This window comes from Pelodiscus sinensis, chromosome 9, assembly GCF_049634645.1.
Source record: "Pelodiscus sinensis isolate JC-2024 chromosome 9, ASM4963464v1, whole genome shotgun sequence".
In the NCBI taxonomy this organism is placed as follows: Eukaryota; Metazoa; Chordata; order Testudines; family Trionychidae; genus Pelodiscus; species Pelodiscus sinensis.
In genome coordinates, this window is record NC_134719.1 from 44,657,640 (window position 1) to 44,674,043 (window position 16,404).

The 16,404-nt window shown below is 40.4% G+C and overlaps 1 protein-coding gene across 4 annotated transcripts in view; it reads right to left on the reverse strand.

The window, feature by feature from the left end:
- Positions 1-357: 357 nt before the first annotated feature.
- NR5A2 (nuclear receptor subfamily 5 group A member 2) overlaps positions 358-16,404 on the reverse strand; it is a 125,302-nt gene continuing 109,255 nt past the window's right edge. For all 4 annotated transcript variants that reach the window (XM_006135394.4, XM_075936680.1, XM_075936681.1 and 1 more), the window contains one exon: positions 358-3,573. In XM_006135394.4, coding sequence (XP_006135456.1) covers positions 3,326-3,573 — 248 coding nt within the window. In that variant the 3' untranslated portion in view covers positions 358-3,325. The remainder of the gene's footprint in view (positions 3,574-16,404) is intronic.

Here is a 16,404-nt window from a genome sequence, read left to right on the forward strand (position 1 = left end):
CTTAATCCTTTGTAGTTAAATATCAGACTTGAATATCAAACTGCTATTACAAAACTAAGAATGCTGTTTAAGATTACATATATAACCATGTACCTAAAAACTAATGCATGCTATTTTGAACTGTTTTATCGTATCCACTCTTCCTAGTCACGTGTATTGCGTTCAGCCTAGGCATCTACACCGTGTTCATCATGAGATTCTGAATTTAGTGTTGAATACATGCAAATGTATATTCTTTTTTACATCAAATTTAGTTTGGTATTTTTAAACTTCTGCTTGAGTAATTGATTTTTATTTGATTAGGAATGCACATCTAATGCAATGGGATTATCATAAAAACAATTTTAAAATAATCAGGATGGGCATATCAATATTTATTGAAATACTGGAAAAAATCCATTGGTGATGCATAACTCCTGCCAAGAACTGACATGACAATAGGTATTTCACTGATACAGTAAGAGAACTTCAACAAGTCACTAAACTGCACATTCTAAAAGTTGCATGGATTCAAATCCAAGGCATCTGCAGAACATCTGTAAAACAAATATTAAATGTTACAGATTGTCTGCTTACAAACACAGAAGTATTATAAACCAGCCAAGCCAAAACCTTTATAGTTCAGTCTGCTTTTACTAATATGTCCTGTAAACAATAAGGCAGTCATAAGTAAATGTCTGGTTACAAAGTAGTTAACCATTAACTTAGGGAGATTTTTATTTGAAAACTTTGGGCAATCTGAAGAGATTCTTGGAACCACAGATTCTGCTAATATATGTTACAGTTTATCTGAAACTATTCCCATTAACTTGTATGAAAATTGTTATATTTTACATCCTCTAGTCCTGTATATAGATAATGGTGCTGTGTATACAGTTAGAAAACAACACATTTTGATTTATTTTTAAGCTTTAATATTCAGTGAGGTTCACTGTAGTGTTTCCATAAAAACAAATCAAGAATTTACAGAATACGAACACTCGAAAAAGAAAATAAATATTTTCCCCATGTTGTACAGATGTGACCACAGCAATTTCACCACCGCGCTCAAACGCCATTCCTATCTTACTTTCTATAAGCAGAGCTGTTTTGTGTTTTCCACGTAATGCTTCCATCCCTATTGACTATACATGGTACCCAAATGAAATGTTTTCATATTACATTTGAGCTGTAAAACAGCATGAGTGGTGTTCCATAATGAGACAGACTTCTAGGTGCTGCTGACACTAGACTTAGCTAGGTTTGTACCCTACACATGGACAGAGTATTAGAGGTGATTAATACAGGTGATTAAAATAATCTGTTTTATACTAATAACTGATGTCTTTGGTATACAATGTACAATGTTTGGAAAAGAATTTAAGATAAGAATGCACCATGTTAAATTCACATAAAACAGAAGAAGCTACAAGTCACATAATTTACAATAGATTTAAATAAACTACATTTAGGATTATGAAGATTTACAGACATTTAATCAAGTGAGTGATTTTAATTTGTAAAGACCTTTGTATGTCCCTGAACTATGTTCCACTAACTTGAAGACATGCTACAGTAAACACACATATTTGGCTTCTTCATTCTGGCTATATCTTATATAAAGATGAAACCAAGGACCAATAAATTAGCATCATAATTGTCTACAGTGGAAACTATGATATACAATATAAATAAACTATTCAAAAGCCAGCAATCTTCATGAAAAAAATTAAGGGATTAGGAGTTTATACAGTTTCTACAAGTGATTGTGCAGCCGATAATCTCAAAAAATTAAAGTCTAAATGAGATTCCCTTTTTGATTTTAGTGTCTCACGACATACAGTAATTCAGTACTGGTAAAATAATTACCAATCAGAAAGCAACACTAAGGGAATCACTTCTTTGCAATCTTATCACAGATTTTTTTTCCCACAGGACCTAAAGAATGTAAACACTAGGCTTTTAAAATGTAAAGTATTAATACTCTGTTTTAAACATATGTTGATCCACATTTGCCCAGTTACCTTTTAGTATAATGAAATAAGGCAAGACTTTCATAACTGTGGCACTACATGTTATAATACTGATATCTTCATTTGGATAGAGATGTAATTATTTGTCCTTCTCCAATATTTGTTCTGCAGCAGACTTTGGTCTACATAGACATGGCAGTATCACTCTTCTTTACCCATGTAGAATATTTTTAAGTTACCAAACTTTTTTACAAAAATATTTGATTTAAATTATGTGTTTAAAACTTACTTTCTTCTTTTATTGGTAATTGTAAAGATTTCTTAGCAAGACATTTAAATTCACCAGCTCATACATTTTGATTTTTTTTTTTTGCATAGCTAAATGCACTTTAGTTGTTGACTTGCACTATTTAGCAATGTTATCATTTGAAATCGCAGGAAATTTTCTTTATTTTTAAAAGAGACCAACTTTCAACAGGATGGTTAAAAGACTGTAAAACTTCAGCAAAAACTTATTTGGCATGAAAATCTTAGAAATGCCAGGGCAACAATGCCAGAGCCACGTTTTTGCCACTGTAATTGAAACAAGGTTGAATTGGCAAATTTGCCTTAGAGCAACTCTTTGTGATGTTTTATAGCCATCCCGTGTAATGCTCATAGAAGAGGGATACTGCCTGATTTAATTACATGAACACACAAAAAAAAACAAAAAACCTCAGAACATATTAAGAATGTCAATATAACTTATTAACAGATTCTTCATAATATCTATTTTCAGGCCTGAGACACAGACATTCAAAACCAGGCTTTTATGATTTGGTGGAGCTTCTAAACAGTATGTGGCCTACTCCAGACTTTTATTACAGACTGAATAGGTGCCTCAACATTTATCACAGGCGAAGGAAGGGTCGGGTCCTTGGAAGGATGATTGAAGATGTTCTTGGTGCAGTTTTGCATCCTTTAGAGTTGTTTTAGAAGTCCTGTTGTACAATGAAGGATTTTAGTGCACTCAATTTCTCCACTATATTTGCTTAATAACACAGATTAGTTTGTTCCTAAATTTCTTCATAGTGGCGATCAGAAAAGTTAAATACACAAGAATCGGGTTTTTTTTTCATGTTGACATTAGTGATAGATCCACTTGTAAGTTTGTTTCATTCCAGTACAAAGTCCTATACAGATTCCTTTGGGGATGTGTAGCATTTGATTCACAGTTTGCAATACAAATACCCTGATAACATCACTTATTTACTATTAAGTATTTGATTATTATACCATTTTGCAAAGTCTTAAAACCAAGTTTTTAATTAGCATTGCTTGGAGCAGTTCAGAGTATTTATTTTCTTGAAAGCAGAAGCTCTAATGGGTATAATTTATGCTCTCTTTGCATGCAGCATTTCAATGAGAAGGTTGTTACATGGCACATCCCCATTTAGGTGTTTGTAGTAGAGGTATTCTTCGGCCTGCATACTGATGGCCCGGATTTCTGGTAGTCGCAGGAGAAGCTGCCCAAATTTGTCCGTCTGTTGTGGGTAGTTGCACATTGTATAGTCCAGCAGAGCAGCATTTACTTGTTCCTGAACACCTTCCACAAGCTGGAAGTTCTCAAGGTTTTTGACATCTGATGGAGGAAAAGAAAGTAACATTTCAATTGCATTTTAATTCTTGTTTATTAAGCAGTGTTTTACTTAATGGATTTTTTTTCTCTTGACAAAAGCATATTTTGCATGCTCCTGAATATTCAATAAATCCATTCTCCAACTTCCCTGGGAAAATGAGCACAAAAAACTCTAGCAAAGTGTCGTATTGAAATTTTGCATATACTTCAACTCAATTAGATACCAATGAATTTTGAGCAAGGTCAACTCCTTTCATAGCTTACAAAAGGAAAGGTTGAAGATTCCTGAAGTAGAGTACCATAATATATTGCCAGCAAATGAGTCCCCAGAGGAAGACCAGCTTTAACCCAGTATATTATACAATTCATATCATTCTGTATTAATTTTTTTGACCCAAGGTGAAATCTGTGTCCAGAGTATGATGTAGTTAATTCTAATAAAAAGTGACAGGATTCTTGTTTCTGTTTGACATTTTCTAAATGATTCTGAAAGCCTTTGACTTGTCTAGTCTATGCTAATGAACCATCTGGTACACTCCAGTGACTGCCAAAATAATCTTCCGTACTAGAAACTCTCTAAAATATACATTTCAATGACTAATGATCTTTATAAAATAAAACCCATGTCCTTTGGACAGAATAAAAGATTAGTGCCCTTTAAGCTGAATGTGCTTTGTAAATTCCAATACATTGATTTTCTTTGCTATTGGACAACTGTCATTCACATTGGTGAGGTGGGCACCATCAAATTGTTCATTCTAACAACCTATGATTTTCTATAGTTACTATAGAGTGCCTCTGAGCTCCCTAGGAATGTCAAAGAGATGGTTTTTATATCTGTCTTAGTTCCATAAAAGTTTGGTGGCATACTTGTAGGCTGCGTCTAGATTGGCATGATTTTCCGGAAATGCTTTTAATGGAAAAGTTTTCTGTTAAAAGCATTTTTGGAACAGAGTGTCTAGATTGGAAAAGTGTCTGTGCCACAAAAGCACTTTTTTGCGGAAAAGCATCCTTGCCAATCTAGATGAGCTTTTCCGCCAAAAAGCCCCGATCGCCATTTTTGCGATTGGAGCTTTTTTGCGGAAAACAAATCTGAGGTGTCTACACTGGCCCTTTCATGCAAAAGCTTTGCGCAAAAAGGACTTTTGCCTGAACGGGAGCAGAATAGTATTTCCGCAAGAAGCACTGATTTCTTACAGTAGGAAGTCAGTGCTTTTGCGGAAATTCAAGCGGCCAGTGTAGACAGCTGGCAAGTTTTTCTGGAAAAGCGGCTGATTTTCTGGAAAAACTGGCCTGTCTAGCCACAGCCATTATGTCTACATTGAGGCTACGTCTACACTGGCATGATTTTCCGAAAATGCTTTTAACGGAAAACTTTTCCATTATAAGCATTTTCGGAAAAGCAAGTCTAGATTGGCAGGATGCTTTTCCACAAAAGCACTTTTTGCAGAAAAGCGTCCTTGCCAATCTAGATGCAGTTTTCCGCAAAAAAGCCCTGATCGCCATTTTCGTGATCGGGGCTTTTTTGCGGAAAACAGTACTGTGCTGTCTACACTGGCCATTTTGCGCAAAAGTCTTTCGGAAAAAGACTTTTGCCTGAATGGGAGCAGCATAGTATTCCCGGAAAAGCCCTGACAATCTTACATGAGATCGTCAGGGCTTTTCCGGAAATTCAAGCGGCCAGTGTAGACAGCTGGCAAGTTTTTCCACAAAAGCAGATGATTTTGCAGAAAAACTTGCCAGTCTAGACACAGCCTGAGTGTTATAATCCTCAAATGAGGTGCTGGTCTTACTTATTATTTATAAAAGTGTAAATTAAAGTTCTGTTCACTGTAACTGACACCACTAATTGAATTTCTTGATCTTTTTGTGTTTTTAGTTTCTAACAATACTTTCAGATTTTCAGAGTAACTAAACCATCCTGCTTACATGTATGCTCCAGATGCTGTCAAATTAACATCTTAATCTACAGGTTTTCAGAGGTCAAGGGAGAGAACCTGTCTTGGTTGTCAGCATAACATTATGACATAAATGAATGATAACAAGAAAGACAATAACAACGTTAATTAATATGAACTTAGGGGCCAAATTTTCACCTGTGCTGGTTGTTCCATCACAGGAGGCAGGGGATTTACTGAATTTCTACTTCTGGAGTCTCATTCAGATCTTATTATTGAAGGGAGGTGAATGGAATTATTCAGAACAAAAATGGGGTTTGCTCTCCCCCTCCACCAAATCCACCAATAGTCTGAGATACATGTGGCACTTGAGCTCAAGCTTTGACCTAATTTATTTTAAGCTTTAGGCTATTAATGTTAGAATGTGCTTTAATGCTTTTAATAAGTAGGAGTAAGGATAAGAATGCTTCAAGTGCAAGTAGATGAACACACAGTATAAATTACAGGCTAGGCAAAAAGGTGAGACCAAGCAAGTCCTATAACAAAAGTGATATAAATAATTCAGGAGTAGGCATTAATAAGTCATCTATGGTCAACAGTGTTTGGGACTTTTTGCAATTTGTATCTTGTAACAAGCAAGTTAGTCACACAGGCATGAAAAATAAATTATAAAGTAGCTTTTTTGGGGATTTGGGGTTTCATGTATTCATGGAACTGTCTGCATTGATGTATCAGAAGCAATGAGCAAGAGGTTGACCTAACTTTCCATGGTTGGCCTTATTGTTAATTATGGGTAGCCAACCAAACAAGGTTTCCCAGAAAATCACAAATAGGCAGGAGACAAACCATTGCCAAATATCATCCCAGGCATGTAAGGAAGGAAAGGTGTATAAAGAAGAAGTGCATCTGACTTTGGTGAGATACCTTACCAAAGGGATCTTAATCTTAAGTAAAATTAGCTTTCATGGAATAAGAGGGAAGAGCCTCTCATGGACTGATTAAAGACAGGAAGCAAAGGTCAGGAATAAACTGTCAGTTTTCAAAATGGGAAGAGGTAACTCTAGTGGTGTTCCACAGGGATCTGTACTGGGAGCAATCCTATTCAATATATTCATAAATTATTTGGAGAAAGGAGTAATCAGGGAGGTGGCAAAATATGCAGATACAAAATCACTTGAGATAGTGAAGCCCCAGGAAGACCGTATGAAGAGCTCCGAATACTTGGTGACTGGACAACAAAATGGCAGATAAAAATCAATGTTTGTAAATGCAAAGCTATCTATTTTGGAAAACATAATACCAACTATGCATATAACATGATGGCGCCTAAATTAGATGTTACTACTCAAGAAAGAGTAATTGTAGATAGTTATCTGAAAATGTCTACACAATGTGCAGCAGAAGTAAAAAAAACAACAACCAAACAAACCACCAAACAGAATGGTGGGAATCATTTAGAAAGAAATACATAATAGGACAGAAAATATCATATTGCTGCTATATCAACCTATGGTATGCCCACATCGTGAATACTACATGCAGATGTAGTCACCGCATCTCAAAAAAAGATACATTGGACTGGAAAAGGTTCAGAAAGGGCAACAAAATTATTAGGGGTTCAAAACAGATGCTATCTGAGAAATTAATAAAACTGGGACTTTTCAGTTTGGGAAAGAGATGACTAAGTGAGCATATAAGAGGTTTATAAAATCATGATGTGTATAAAAGATAAACAAGGAAGAGTTATTTACTCTTTCCCATAAAACAAGAACTAGGGGCACCAAATGAAATTAATAGGCTGCAGGTTTAAAACAAACACAAGAAATTATTTCTTCACATGACACACAGTTAAGCTATGGAACTCCCTGCCAGAGGATGTGAAGGCCAGGACTTTAACAGGGTTCAAAAAAGAACCAGGTAAATTCATGGAGGATAGGTCCATCAATGGCTATTAGCTCAGATGGGCAGGGATGGTGTCCATAACCTCTATTTGTAAGAGGTGGGAATGGGCAACAGGGGATGGCTCACTTGAGGCACATCTAAACTACATTCCTCTTTCAAAAGAGGAATGTAAATGAAGCAAATTGAAAGTGCAGATGAAGCGCGGATTTAAATATCCCATGCTTCATTTGCATTTTCGCATCTGAGTGCTTTTTCGAAAAAGGGTTTTTCAAAAGTGAAAGTGCAGTCTAAACGGGGTTCTTTTGAAAAAATGTCCTTTTTCGAAAGACCCCAAATGCCTCATTTTTTTAGGAGTATGGATTCTTTTGAAAGTTTTTTTTTAAAGAACCCCGTCCAGACTGCGCTTTCACTTTTGGAAAAAAAAACCTTTCGAAAAAGCGCTCGGACACGAATATGCAAATGAAGCGTGGGATATTTACATCTGCGCTTCATTTGCACTTTCAATTTGCTTCATTTAAATTCCTCTTTCGAAAGAGGAATGTAGTCTAGCCATAGCTTTGATGATTATCTGCTCTGTTCAGTCCCTCCGAGGCACCTGGCATTGGCACTTGTTGGAAGACAGGATACTGAGCTGAGTCTGTATGGCTGTTCTTATGTTCTGTTCTTATCTTTGGTGAGTACCCGAGAAGCTAATGTAAGCTGGACCATCACGTCCCACTTACTGTGTAGTCCACTGATTATATTTTTACCTGTTTCCTATGTCTTCAGAAGTTTGATTATGGCAACACTAGGGATTTGCTGTTTCTATGCATTTGGTTTTTTGTTCCTTTGCATGGATGATTTGGGCTCTTTAGTTATTAAACACTGGCAGATGTGCCTGGTGTTGCTGGGCCTTAACTCTTTTGGGCTATGTCTACACTCGTGGCTTCTTACGCAAGTAGGGCCGTTCTTGTGCAAGAATCTGCAGAGTGTCCACACTGCCCACCCGCTCTTGCACAAGGAAATTTACAGTACGGCGTGCTAAGAGAGGGCTCCTTGCACCAGAGCTACACTCTTTTTTATCAGGTGTAAGCTTTCTTGCGCAGGAGCTCTTGCACAAGAGGGCAGTGTGGACACTCAGCAGGGATTTCTTGTGCAACAAAGCCCTATGGCTAAAATGGCCATCAGAGCTTTCTTGCACAAGAGAGGGTCCACACTGCCATGGGAGCTCTTGTGCAAAAGCACAGCGTGCACATGGCAGTGTGGACGTTTTCTTGCACAAGACTTCTTGCACAAGAACCCTTGTGCAAGATGTTCTTGCGCAAGAAGCCGCCAGTGTAGACATAGCCTTGGGATGGAGGATGCAGGAGTCAGGGAACAGAGTGGAGACTTCAGGAGTCAGGGCAGGGGGGTTGGAAAGTGTGTGTGTGTGGGAGATCAGAGCAGGGAGTGGGGATGTGGGGAGGTTAGAGTCTGAGCAAGGGTTTGGGAGGTATGAGAAGGCTGAGGGTAGGTTGTGGGGATGCAGGAGTCAGGGCAGGGAGTGAGGGCTCAGGGTAAAGGGTAGGGGTGTAGGAATCAGAGCAAAGGGTTAGTGTGTGGGGGGCAGCAGTGAGGGTTCAGTGGTGAGGAATGACTCAGGGTAGGGGATAGGCGGTGAGGCAATGCAAGAGCAAGGGTTTGGGGGTTAGGAGAGGTGCAGGGCAGGGATCTGGCAGGCTCATTGGGGTCTCCCGTAATGGCAGGGGTGGCGCAGTCTGGGGAGAGGCAGGTCCTTGGGGCCACCTGTGATGGCAAGGGCGGTGCCGTTGGTGTGGCAGGGGCAGTGGGGGCTGCATTAAAAGTTTGGGCATCCCTAAACAACCCTGTGACGTCTGTTCATGGGTGCTGCAGGACTTCTCCCTTCCCCCTCCTCTGCATGCTGCTATTGACCAGCAGAGGGCTATCTGCTGCCAGATTGGGGCAGAGAGGAGTCCTGCAGCTCTGCTCTGCTCCCAGAGAAGCCCATGAGTCCTGGTAAACTGGAGAAGGGGAGAGGCAGGAAGCCCCCCGGCAGCAGCCGCACAGGATTGTGAGGGGGATAGGGAAGTTGGCAAGGTGCTGTGTGGGGTGGGGGGAGAGAAAAGGAGAGGGAAGCCCCAGGCTCCTAGCTATAGCAGAGCCATGAGGGGAGAGGGGAGGAGAAGGGAGGGAAGCCAGCCCTAGGCCTCCTGCAGAAGCCACGTGTTGGGGGGCAGGGGAGAGGGAGGGTAGAATCTAGCCCCTGGCAGAAGCTGGAAGAGGCCCTCAGCTGCATAGGCCCCCATAATTGGTAAGGACAGCCCTGACCTGTGGGGTGTGGGGACCAGCATGGGAGGTGGGGAACCCTGCCCAGCATGGGAACCTTACCCATGGACAGTGGCCTGGCCAGTAACATTCAGAGCCTCTCCCCCAGCCCACCACTGTCTTACTGGTGTGGCCGCCCCACCTTTGGTCATTTTGCAGTATAACTGTCTCTCTTACCAGCCCCCTCCCTTTCCGTGTTATGGAGAACAATCCCATTCGAGGCAGTAAGAAACTCCCATACACCAACAGATAAATAGGGAGTCTGCAGGTTAGACTGTATTAAATGAACAATTTTGTATTACACAATCAGTACTTCAAACAGCATCTTATAAATGTAATTTTTGAACAACGGCTGCTTTCAGATACTGTGGACCTGATCCAAAACCTATTGAAAAGGCCGGGCATCCTTTTACTTAAATGGATTTTGGATTAGACCATATTTTAGGTCAAATTATTATAATATTTTAAAGAGCACATGACTTCTATTCTATGTTCTTAAATGTTACTCATGTAATGTATTTTCAATTGTAATGTCAAACAGCTTCTCAATTCTTAGCAGAGATGAAGCACAACCAAAGTCAGAATACACACACTACCTACTTAGGGGGTTTTTCTTGTATTTTTTTTAAAGGCTAAGTATGTGCTGCTGGGATACACATTCTGCTGCCAGATGTGCTGGTACCAATTGGAGTCAACGAGGCTGCACCCTGTCCTTAGTTACACTTGGGCTACCTGTGGCCTGTGCCATTAGTTATGCCTATGTGACCCTTTTTGCGTCCAGTGGCTCAATTTAATTTAGTGGAGGCTGCATGGAGGTGAATGCAGAATCTGTCTCTGAGATTTTCTCATCACAGTGAACTCATATAGAACAGTGATGCTCACTCTCGTAGTGCCATATAAATAACTTCAGTTAGCAACAACATCAAACACCAATGCTAGTCAAGTTGAAAATATACTTCTTAATGCACTTACTCTAGAGGAGTAGTCTTCATAAAGAATTAGCATTATCTGTGGTCTTGGAAACCCCCCCACATTTCTCAAATTATGTAACAAACAAATGTAGAAAAGCACAGGAGATTGAAGCATTGACATCATAGGAACACAGGCTTCATCGATACAAGATTGTTATGGGGCACTGATATCATGATATAGGCTTCATTGTGATGCCCATTATCCCTATACCATACAGTATTTACTTCATTCTTTTCTGTGGAACCCTTATGGATGTACTGGGATGAATAACACTGAAAGGAAAATACAAAATGTATGGTATGTCTGTAGTTGTCTTCAGCTTTTCAGGTTGTATAATACCATTGGGCTCATTGATGCTTCCTGATTGATGTGCGTTTAGCTGATTATTTATAAATGTGGCACTTAAATTTTGATTTTCTTTTATTCTATCAGTTGTTTTGGGATTTTTTTAACATTTGTCATTGTACCTCTAGGTAAAGCGATTTGATTTCACTATAAACATATTTACCATCTGAATAAAGAAAGATTCTATGGCCACTAATGTTTTATGTGGACATAGTGGCAGTCATCACGCTGAAATCAACTGGGATAAAATTCACCTAGCAGGTAGAGTAAGAAAATCTGCAATGCTTTTTATAAAATTATTCAACCTATTCTGGATTTTTTTGTAGTCTATATGTCTCCTATCTAACTTTGTATCTCTTAGTGAGATTTTAAAGTACACATTTAAAATTAATATAATAAATTAGTTTCTAAGATTTAAAAACTTGCAAAATAAAATGAGCAGAAATAGACCACCCTTCCACCCATACACCCTTTAAATTCTAGCAACTAGAAAACACATGTTGTGTTGCTACAGTAAGTCCAATCTCTTATCTCATCTACTTTATTCACTCAGGGACTAATTACCAACTTTTTACATGAAACAGCCTTACTGCGAGCTCACAGTGGGATGTACATCTTTTTCCATCCTTATTGGAGAGTAAACCCTTAGGTCTTCTGGAATATATTACATATTTTACTAGAACTAGCAATAGCTGTTCTGTCAAACTATAGCATTTGTGTTCTCTATAGTTTGCTTCTGAAGATGAAGACAAAAAATTATTATAGTGGTGCCAGTAGCAGCCCTTTAGTCATAGTAAAGGTCTGTCAGTATTCCTACTAAATCCTCAATTTTCAGGGGTTCATACCTCTGTCATAAAATTATGCTCTAAGCTGAAACTTTGCATACAAAATGAGCGCACTTGGGTTCTGAAGAAAACACTTTTGCATATTTTCCAAAAAATGGGTCTGGCCTTTAGAGAGGGGGAAAATATTTAGATTTCAGAGAGATTCCCTTCCCTCCATGCTCCAAAACTTGAATTACTAACATTTGGTGCCCTATTAATCTATAGAGAGCACTCGGGTTGGGAATTCTGAAAAGAAAAATGAAAGAGAATGAGAGATTTATCTTTGAAAAATGGTTACTGTGCAGGAGCTGTGTAAATACTTTTCAAAGAAGATTAATTAATTTTTATTACTTCATTCATTTCACCAGCCACTCCTATCTGGATCACATGAACCAACTGGCCATGTACATACATAGGAATCAAGACTACTTCTTCTCAAGACTGGCATTCTTGGCTCCTACTCTGATAACACATAGGAGAATGCTCAATATTGTCCTCAACATTGTGAGATATGAGAGGAGAATTTTTCCAATATTTCATTTTCTCTTCTGTTAGAGCTCCCCAAATCACATTGGGCTGCAACATTTGAATCAGGTAGATTTCAACAATATTTTAGACCTATAGTTTTTTTTTTGGCTGAATTTGCAACACTTTACATTAACTTTCTATTCTCAAAGATCAGAACATGATCCATATTTCTGCAACAATATATGCTCCCTTAAATGTTTAGCATAATATCCACTTCCTTTTGCACCAAAATATTTTCTAATTGCCTCCTACTCCTGTTAAACTCTGCAGAGAAATATGACTAGGAGTGAACTGTTTCTTCTGACTTTGCACAAGTTCCTATGACATAAGCTTGTGTAACCCAGAAGACAAGGATATCACTGAAGACTAATTTGACTACCAGAATCTTTATTACTGGGGACAATACATGAAAAGAATGAAGCCAGTTTGATTCTCAGGTTGAATTTGAAGGGCTGATGGATGAAACCAAAACCATTATGAATTTTATACATTTATTTTTTAAATAATTGAGACAATAAAAATAGAACCCTACAGAAGCATATTTACCATACCACTTTTCAAAGCCATGATAAATTTAAGTCCTGCTCCAAACCCTACTGACTTTAAGGGTCACAGATCAAATGCTTACATTTATTATTAAACTTTGTTTCTCAAAGGACTCAGCTGTAAGGAAAATTTATAGGAAAATACAGCAGTATGGTTGATGTATACAAACTGCTTGAGTGCCCTGTAAAAGATCTTTTGCCTCCTCACCATGTACACAGTAGCTGAAGCACCCTTCAGACTCAGCCTCCTGAGGTCACAACTGACACTTAAACATGAACTTCTTTGGCCTCTGAGCAGTCAGGTGCTGGAACTCCCCACACTCTCCTCTTCCCTTTTCCCCTCATACCTTCCCTCTTCCCTCCATTCCTTCTGTCCATTTTTTTCTTCATTATTCACCTACCTGTCCATCCAATTAATAAAACAAATAAACCTGAATCTAATAAGCCACATGCCAAGCATTTGAGTGACCACATGACTTGCACCTTTTCCCTAAATGTATTTATATTTTTTCTTTTAAAATGATAAACCCCGGCAAAGTCACAACAGGGAGTCAGAGCAGCTGGCTGCTGCACACTAATGGAAGGAAGGTATACTAGGCTCTGGGTGAAGTTTTCTGTTCCCTGAGTAAACAGGGGCTGAGCCGACTGCAGCATATTCAAGTGGGCGCCTAGGGCCAATTAAGAGCATGCTGGAAGCAGCAGACTAATCAGAGTACTGGTCACCCATTAAGGCCTGCTGGGGCTTGTTTATAAGGCCTCCCCACAGGGAAGGCATTTTAATGCAAGGTCTTAGAGTGAGAAGGTGAACTGTGTGAGAGACCTGAGGACTACAAGCAACACTGAGTCCCATGGAGGAGCAGGACTGACTTGCTTAGGTACCAAAGGAAAGGTGCTGGGAGGGATTGTTTTGGGGAAGTGACCCAGGGAAGAAGCTGCCAGAGTAGGAGTAAAGAAACCCTGTATGTTGCCACTGCCTTAGACTCCCTGGGCTGGAACCTGAAGTAATGGGCAGGCCCGGGTTCCCCCGAGCCCTCCCCACACCACTACAGAGTCTGCCCCTGAAAGGGGAGAGCAGGACTCCAGAGGGGTTTTTGCCCCACACTGTGGACTAGATATGATGAGCAGGGCTCAGTAGCTGTGACCCTTGCCTCTAGGAAAAGAAGAGGCTATGTGGAGGGTCACAGTGAGAATCTGAGGCAAATACTGTCCCCAGGAGTGCGGGATTCCCGCGGCACTGTCAGAGCTTTTCCACAATATGCAAGGTTAAATGGCAAATGTGATATTTGGGGTCTATCCAAAATAAGGCTCCCCAGAGGTTTCTGAAGTTGAACAAAAGATGTTAAGACCTGGGTAATCCACTAATCATGTAGTCAATAACATTTGTATTGACTATACAGTTAGCTGATAAGGAAAGGCTTCCTCAGTCCTGACTTGTGCTGGGTCCGGGAGCTACCCCCACGGTGGTTCAGCAGGTTAAATGTAGTAAGACCTGGGTGCACAGGCAGCTGGCCCCTACTACATTTAAACAGTGGAGACACACAGGGGGTCGCACTCCAACCCAGCACGAGATGGGACTGAGTTGGGATTGCTCAGTCCTAGCTCTCACTGGGTCCAGAAGCCCCTGTCGGTGGGAGGTCCCAGTGGGAAACAGAAATCCCCCACAGACAGGGGCTGCTGCCGCAAAGCAGCCCATCTGTGGTGGCCTGGGCTGGCCATGGCCAGTGGCAGCTCCGGCAACAGCCCCTGTTCACAGCCAGCCCCAGCTGCTGAGGGCAGAGGCTGCTCCAGCGACAACCACTGTTCACAGCCAACCATGACTGTGAACAGGAGCTGCTTCCAGAGCAGCCTTTGCCCGCAGCCAGCTTGGGCCGCTGCAGGCAGAGGTTTATTGGTAGCATCCTCCCTTGTTCCCTCCCAGCGTGGAGATGGTGCTGGGGGGGGGGGGGGGGAATCAGCTTTTAAGTCAACTCCCCCCAGCACCAGCTCCTGCTTTCTCCTCGCCCCCTGTTGCCTCTGATAGAAGTAGCAAGTGGGGGGCGGGGGGGAAGAAGGGGGAGAGGGAAATGAGTAGTTGACTCTATTACTCGCTTACATCCCTAAGTTGAACATGCTCAATTATGGGATCTCTTGGAAAATGTGGGCAGAAGAAGCTTGCTGAAGGTCACACAGAAAATAGACTCTATTTACTCTTCTTGTGGCATGGAAAGTAGACACACTACATGTATTGCTCCCTGCCACGGGGAAAGAAGGCAGGTGATGTTCATGCTTGGTTGTGCAATGGGTAGCTGTGTGCTACAGTGAAAGGCTCTGGCCATGGGAAATGATCCAGCAGGAAGAAACCAGTGAGGAATGTTCAAGCCTTTCCTCATTGCCTCTAGAACTTTTTACTGTGTCAGGGAAAGGGTCTGGCAGCAAGAAACTATACTGCTAAAATACACATGGGGGACTCTCCTGGGGCATGTAGAGAGCTTTGTGGATAGTTTGGGGAATGTACACTGGGGGTTCAGGCATATGGGACACTGTATTTGTGTAAGCTGAGTCTTACTGTTGACACTGTTATTTGTTAGCCACAAACAGTGTAGTGTGTCGTGTTTGGACTCTACATGCTTCCAGATATAAAATAGAACCCATATTACTTGATTCCTATGCAAGTCCCCTTTCCACAGCATGACTTGTGAGGTGAGGCTGAGGGAGTGGGGCTTATTTAGTCTGCAGAAGAGAAGAGCGATGGGGGATTTGATAGCAGCCTTCAACTATCTGAAGAGGGATTCTAAAGAGGATGGAGAGAAGCTGTTTCAGTGGTGACAGATGACAAAACAAGGAGTGATGGTCTTAAGCTCCAGTGAAGGAGAGCAAGGTTGGATATTAAGAAACTATTTCCCAGGGAGGGTGGTGAAGCACTGGAATGGGTTACCAAGGGAGGTGATGGAATCTCCACCCCTGGAGGTTTTTAAGGCCCTGCTTGACAAAGCCCTGACTAGGATGATTTGGATGCGGTTGGTCCTGCTTTTAGGAGAAGTTGGACTTAATGACCTCCTGAGGTCTCTTCCCATGCTGTGATTCTATGAGTCTATGACTATTGTCTAGAAATATTTGTACTATTAAGCAAGCTAATGTTTTCATTTGCCCAATTATTCTCCTTACTGCAGGCTTCCAAACATTTCTCTAACCAAATGTGTCCTAATCTATTCAGTGAAATTATGAAATTTATGAAATTATTAGAAATGGTGGGTGGGGCAACCTCCTTCATGTCTTGAAGCTGAGATCAAAGTTCAATGAAGTGTTCTTATATATTTAGTTAATGACAAACCACAATAAAACCACAATAAAACTTAAGGGAATGAGGAAATACACATTCCTTGACTTGGAGGTATTAAGTGTTTGCAATAAAGAAACTGAGATTTTTAGATGGGCATTCAGGAGGGGGAGAAGTTGGAATATTATCTGTTTCCTCTTTACTAATTAAACACTGTTTATACAAGGATTAGTTTCAAGTGTTGGTTCGACCTTAGTCAA